Raw genomic sequence first — 6,774 nt, forward strand, 5'->3', positions numbered from 1 at the left:
CCAAATCTTTAACCCGAAGGTAATAATAGCTGAACAAAGGCTCAAAGCTTTGTAAAATTAACAAGGCTTGCTACAAAGCTCTCAGATTCTTTTATTGCCACTTACTTTTAATCAGATGTATTGGGCACTTGATGTATCGCCAGCGAGTAATGGTAAGCGAGGATATTTCTCTTTTTAGGGTTCCGTACCCAAAGGGTAAAAACCCTATTACTAAGACTCCGCTGTCTGTCCGTCTGTCCGTCTGCCACAGGGATCTATCTCTGGAACCGTAATGGGTAGACACTTGAGATTTTTACAGAGGATGCATAATGGTGGGCGCTATAAAAACAAATAATAAAAATAAAAAAATGGGGGCTGCCATACAAGATACCGCTATTACTCGACGTTTTTCGCAATTTTTCGTTCTTCACAATGTATTTAATTCAGTGGCTGCTGTAATAATAAATACTAAAAATTAAAAAAGATGAAAATGTTGGTGGTACGGAATCCTCCGTGTGCGAGATCCACTTGCACTTGTTATAATAAAGAAGCAGCAAACGAGCATGCAGACCACATGTTTTAGGGGATCATTGACGCATGGACAACTATAACTCTTTTTCCTTTATAATATAGGAGTAGCAGACGAGCATGCAGTCCACCTGATGGTAAGTGCCACCCATGGACATCTCTATTCAACCCCAGATAGGATTAGATATTCTTACCTGAGGTCGGCCACAGATGCGCCTCTACCCCTGAGGACTAAGCTGAAACGCCTCGTAAAAGTATGTGTTACTACACCCTTCAAAACGAAACTTCACCTTCTGCCTGATAACAGCAGTGTTAGGCGCAGCAGCGCCTAACACTGCTGTTATCAGGCAGAAATAGGTGTGGCGGTGGTGCCGCCGGAGTCGAACCACAAATGATGATACCACTATATATAAAATTCTCGTATCACAATGTTAGTTACCGTACTCCTCCGAAACGACTTTACCGATTTTCACCAAATTTTATATGCATATTCAGTAGGTCTCAGAATCGGCTACTATCTATTTTTCATACCCCTAAGTGATAAGTGTAGTTCACCCTTAACATTTTTTATTTACATGGCAACACAACGTTTGTCGGGTCAGCTAGTTACAAATATAATTTTAGTGGGGTCCTTACCATATCATAAAAGGACCTTTTCAAATATTTCATTTAATAAAAAGTCAAAAATCGCTTAAAGTTTTTAGCTTGAGGTGTAAAATATCCTGGAATTTTCCATCTATTAAGCATTATTATTTAGGTAGGCAAGCTGTCTGTTTAAGAAAAGTTGAAATTTCGTTACAAGTAATGTGGGCGGGAGACTTCGTATAAATAGAGAATTCCTTATTTACTTTTTGCTTTAATATCTCTCGCTATAAGATATTTATTAGATTTTGCAGACAACAAAATACTAAAACAATTTGTATATTTGCTATAATAAAATTAATTTTAGGCTGTTTTATGTTAGATTTTCACGGTAAAATGCAGCCTACCACCAAGGTTTATTTGAAGTACTATAAAAGACGATATAGTCATTTTCGTGATTAGACCATACATATTAATTACATCACACACCATTTTTTATTAGAAATCTTACGTGCCGGCTACAGCTACAGGCGGTGCGTATTTACATACATTTGTTTTCGCCGCTCGACGCTCACCACGCCGCTCGCCGCCCCGCTCTCCGCGCCGCTGTTGACTGTGGCCAGACGGATAATTTTAGATAATATAATTTTTAATCTCATTCTTCATTTCAATTTAATATACTTATCTGGTGCTTGAATGATTTTATTTAAGTAGATAGTTTTTATATATGTAGTTTCATGAAAAAAAACGTATTATGGTAAGCAATCTAAAAGTTAGTACATATAAATGTTTTATTATGATGAACTGTTACATAATAAGTTCCCACATTTAATGATATATAATCATTGTTTAGTTTATGCATCGCTGTAGTAGATTGCTATTAAATCACATCTATTTTTATCTACACATTACGCGGAATATAATTCGAATCATTACAACGCAAGTCATGAAGAGGCAAGCTGTATAATTTGGTTTAGTTTTTGTCAACTCTCAAATCTTCGTTTATTTATCAAGATATTACCTTACAGGGGATATATCTCTCATCTCAAGTGGACGTCAACAACAAGGTACTCCAAGATATCTGAATTTTGAGATTACAGCTTGTCTATATAAAGATCGCGCGAGAAAATCGCAATTTATCAGCGATCATGACAGGCCTAAGATATATAGTGATATTCGCGTTTTTGTCTTTGGCGCTCTCGAAGTCTGTTCGACAGACCGACGAAGCCAAGAAAGAATTAGAGCAGTACATCTTGGACAAGAAACCAGAGATTGATCCGAAATGGAGACTTCTTTACCACGTGATGCCTCCCGTTGGATGGATGAACGATCCAAATGGATTCTCATTTTATCGAGGCGAGTACCATTTATTCTACCAGTTTTATCCGTATGATAGCGCGTGGGGTCCAATGCACTGGGGGCACGTGTCTAGTGAAGACTTGGTCACCTGGAAACAACTGCCAACGGCTCTGCTGCCTGACAATGAAATGTGTTTCTCTGGCAGCGCCGTCACTGATGGAGATACCATGATACTCATGTATACCGGGCGTGTGATTTCTGATGTTGAACCGTTTTACAATGAGACCCAATATCTCGCCTTAAGTGATGACGGGGTTAACTTTCAAAAGTACGAGGGCAATCCTGTTCTCGCAACTACTCCGAATAGCTCCCCAGATTTCCGCGACCCAAAGGCTTGGAGACACGGTGACCATTGGTATGTTATCATTGGTAGCAAAACTGACGATAGTAGAGGGCGCGTTCTCTTGTATAGATCTGAAGATATGAAGAATTGGCAGTTTTTAAATGTTTTAGGAGAATCAAATGGAGACATGGGATATATGTGGGAGTGTCCCGATTTTTTCGAACTAAATGGGAAGTTCGTTCTTCTCATGTCGCCTCAAGGCCTCGAACCTCAAGGAGATAGATTCAAAAATATATATCAAACCGGCTACATTATTGGTAGTTTTAATTATGATACTTTCGAATTTGTTCCTGAAGTAGAGTTTCAGGAAATTGATTTTGGACATGATTTCTATGCAGCAACAACATTAGGGCATGATGGAAAAAGGTATCTCATTTCATGGTTTAACATGTGGGAGGTTCCTCTTCCAGAGGACGTCGACGGCTGGGCTGGAGCTATGACTCTTGTGAGAGAAATTGAGCTAATTGGTACCACGATTATTCAGAAGCCTGTTGATGGCCAGAAGAGTTTGAGAGATAGTGAAGCCATAGTTACTGATTTAGAACCAAATCAAAAATTAGAATTTGAAAAGGCTGCGGAACTGATTATCGAGGGCAGTCTTGATGAGAAGATTGAGTTAGTTTTCGAAGGTAGCGAAGGGGGACAGAAAGCTTGGATCAGGTGGCAACCAGATGTTCGAAAGGTAGTGGTAGATCGTGGTTCTGAAGATATAAGGCAAGTGGAGTGGACTCCTCTTGGATCGCACTCTTGGAGGATTTTCTTGGATGCCAGCTCCATAGAACTGTTTTGTGGGGAAGGTGAGGCTGTATTCAGTAGCAGATTGTATCCCCTTGGTGGTTGGACAGTAAGTAATGAGAGTCCTCAATCTCTGCGCGTAGAAGCGTATTCATTAAAGAGAAGTTTTCCTGAATAACATTTGGAAATGAACAATAATTAATATTAGTTAACAACTCTCAAGTGATTTTAAGCTTTTATTATAACGTTAATGTGCAAAATTAGAGTAATTTATGTTCGTTGTATTTTTTACTTGTAAGTACGATTAAAATTGTTTTTTTAATAATTGTTTTTTAGAAATGCTTATGATATCGATAGTTAAATTTCGCGTACCTCAGTCATTGATATAAGATCATTTAAATCGGTAATAGATTTAGATTTAAACAAGACAGAAGCCACTAAAACCTAAAGCTATGATACGACGCGTCTGTGGTTGTGGTGGCTCAATACAGTAACGCAATAACGTTGTGAAGACGATCCAAGTAACTTAAGGCTCATCTGGTAACTCAGTTTATACATCTGATTAAGTAAATAGTCTAGAACTAAAATTAATTAGATATCGTCAGTTTTAAGTGCAAATGTCAAGTACATTTCATAACCTTTGAAAGAATTAGACAAAACATATTACAAACAGACTGATCAGTTTTAGTCATAGATTAGTAAAGATTACACTTTATAACAAGAAAATTTAACCAGTTTTGACAATCGAATTTGTCACTGTCATCTATTTTCGTGTTTGAAAAATATTACAAAATGTAGTTTTAGAGCATTTACGAATGAAACTATTTTTCTCTGCACTTTTTCTTAGATCTCGTGTTTTTGCACCACTTACCTGCACATGTTGGCATTGCTCCGCGCAAATTACACCATGACAGCCATAAATGACTGACACATCGTCAACCATTTAAAGGCTTCCTTCAATTACAAGGCGGTGAGATATCTAAACTTATCTATGGTTTTAGTTTTTTTTATTAATAATTTATGGATTCACATTGTAGTGTATAGGATATAGGATATACCACAATGTAAATCCAAAATGACCACGTACAGGGGCAAATTGTGGTATATACATTATTACTCGATTGCGGAGGGTAACATTTTTTAGCATATGTGTGTAAAATGATTTGGCCGTACAGTCAAAACGAATTGCAGCTTATGGACACTTGTGAAAACTTTAAAGAATTGGAAGAAATAATTTGTTATAGTTACATCTGAGGACTGTTGGAAAGGCTCGCCTAAATAAAGGCATTGGTCTTTATGCCATTTAGAGCTATAAAAGGTGTTTTACTCAACTAGTACACAGCAACGCTTAAAGCTACTGTTGTAGGCAGACTAGGTGACGGTAAAGCCGCTGCAGTCAAATCAAAAGAGACTCTTTTTTTCGAAATGTTCAAAATATTTCATAGAATCAAAAATATTGTTACGTAAGCATTGTTAGGAGTTACTTGTTACCATAAAATAAAGGTTTCCGTTTTTATCTATACCTTATTACCCAATAAATATGAGCCATATAATATTACAACCCTTTGAGAGCACCCTTATACGCACTAAATGATAACTCGCTGATTTTAATTACGATACGGCGAGGAGGAATATAAACGACATGAAAACGGCGTTCTTTATGTTGGGATGTGAAGGTAAGCTATGTGGGTAACAGGGCCGGACTCAGAGGTGCGGAGGCCCTGTGGCAACAAAGGAATGGAGGCCCCTTTCTATGCAAAATTTATTGCCAATAATTTATTGTTTATTTCTTTATTGCACATCATTTATTGTTTTTTTAATTTATTGCCAATAAAGAAAATTATTTCAACAAAGAATGTAGTAATTAGTTAAGTGAAAGTTATTGGTAAAAATGGGGAACAATGTACAAGCTGAACCACGTCAACATTTAGATTTTTTTTGTGGCTCCAGGGCAGTAGCTCCGCTTCCCCTCCCTCAAATCCGACCCTGAGTTTAGCGATTCTTCTTGTAGGCGCTGTTCTGACTTGATGCTTTTTACAAACATTCATTAAATTTGTTTTATTAGGTCGTGTGCATGTGAGGGTTAAATCAAGCAACTGAATTTAAATTCCAAACTATTGAGTTAAAATATAGTTCTATATATAGTTCTATATATTTTTAGTTTTGATGACAAAGCTTAATAAGTTTAGTGATATCATTCTTATATGGCGGATGCCCCAAGATAGAGGGGCGCCATGATTATTACGAGTATAATATATGGTATCGAATGAATTTTTTTTAAAAAAGATACGAAAGACAAATGCCATTATAAGTGACATGCAGTCTATCTGATCATTATTGTCAACTGTCGCTCATGGACGTCTGTAATCTGTAGTCATTAATGACCATATAATGGGATTCTCATTGAACTTTATGGACACATACAAGATCCATACACAAACACTAAGACCTGGATCAGAAATCTAAATTCATAATTTGGGTGTTCGGCTGGCCGGGGATCGAACTCGGAACCTTCCATGCGACGGAAGACAGTAAATAGCCGTGGTGCTGCTACAAATCCCTAAAATACTTTTATTATTTAGTATTAGATAGTTTTTCTTGGCTATTTCTACTAATTTGCTACATTTATCTTTAATAAAAGTACGTGGATCAAATAATGATAATTGGATACACTGTAAGGATATCATAAATCTGTCGTAACGATAAATTATGGCGACAGATGATGAGAACGAATGGCTGGATTAATTAATCTACCGTAAGCCTGAACTGATTAGGGTCTGGAGTTACTCGGAGGTAACAGAGTATATATTATATACTCAGATAGGAGTGATAGCCTAGTGGTTGAACGGTCTCAATCTGAGGGTTCAAGGTTCAAACCACGGACATACACCGTTGATTGACGGTGAATGAAAACGATGTGAGGAAACCTTTACACCTGAGAGTTTATTATAAAAAGTTCGCCGAGGTGTGTAAAATCCTATTCGTAATTGACCCGCGCAGTAGAGTGGCCTTAACGCCTCTAAAGCTTTCTCACTCTGAAAAGAGACCCATTCCCAACAATGATCAGTATATCCATGCCACACCGTCTTCATCTCTAAACCCTTCTCACTCTGAGGAGAGACCCATGCCCAGCAATGATCAGTATGTCTATAATGTCTTCGTCTTGTCTGAGAGCAGCTACTACTGGAAGTCTCATAATATTTTATATGGAGTCAGACCATCGGCTAGGTGAGAGTCCTCTTCTTCTT

General features: G+C 37.5%; 1 protein-coding gene across 1 annotated transcript; it reads left to right on the forward strand.

The window, feature by feature from the left end:
• Nucleotides 1-2,042: 2,042 nt before the first annotated feature.
• Suc1 (beta-fructofuranosidase) lies at nt 2,043-3,720 on the forward strand. Its single transcript, XM_073075482.1, has one exon. The coding sequence runs from the start codon at nt 2,238-2,240 to the stop codon at nt 3,702-3,704; it is 1,467 nt and encodes a 488-aa protein (XP_072931583.1). The 5' UTR covers nt 2,043-2,237; the 3' UTR covers nt 3,705-3,720.
• The last annotated feature ends 3,054 nt before the right edge of the window (nt 3,721-6,774 follow it).

This window comes from Epargyreus clarus, unplaced genomic scaffold (assembly GCF_041222505.1).
Source record: "Epargyreus clarus isolate Ecla_fem2 unplaced genomic scaffold, WU_Ecla_fem_2.2 ptg000008l, whole genome shotgun sequence".
Taxonomy (NCBI): Eukaryota; Metazoa; Arthropoda; class Insecta; order Lepidoptera; family Hesperiidae; genus Epargyreus; species Epargyreus clarus.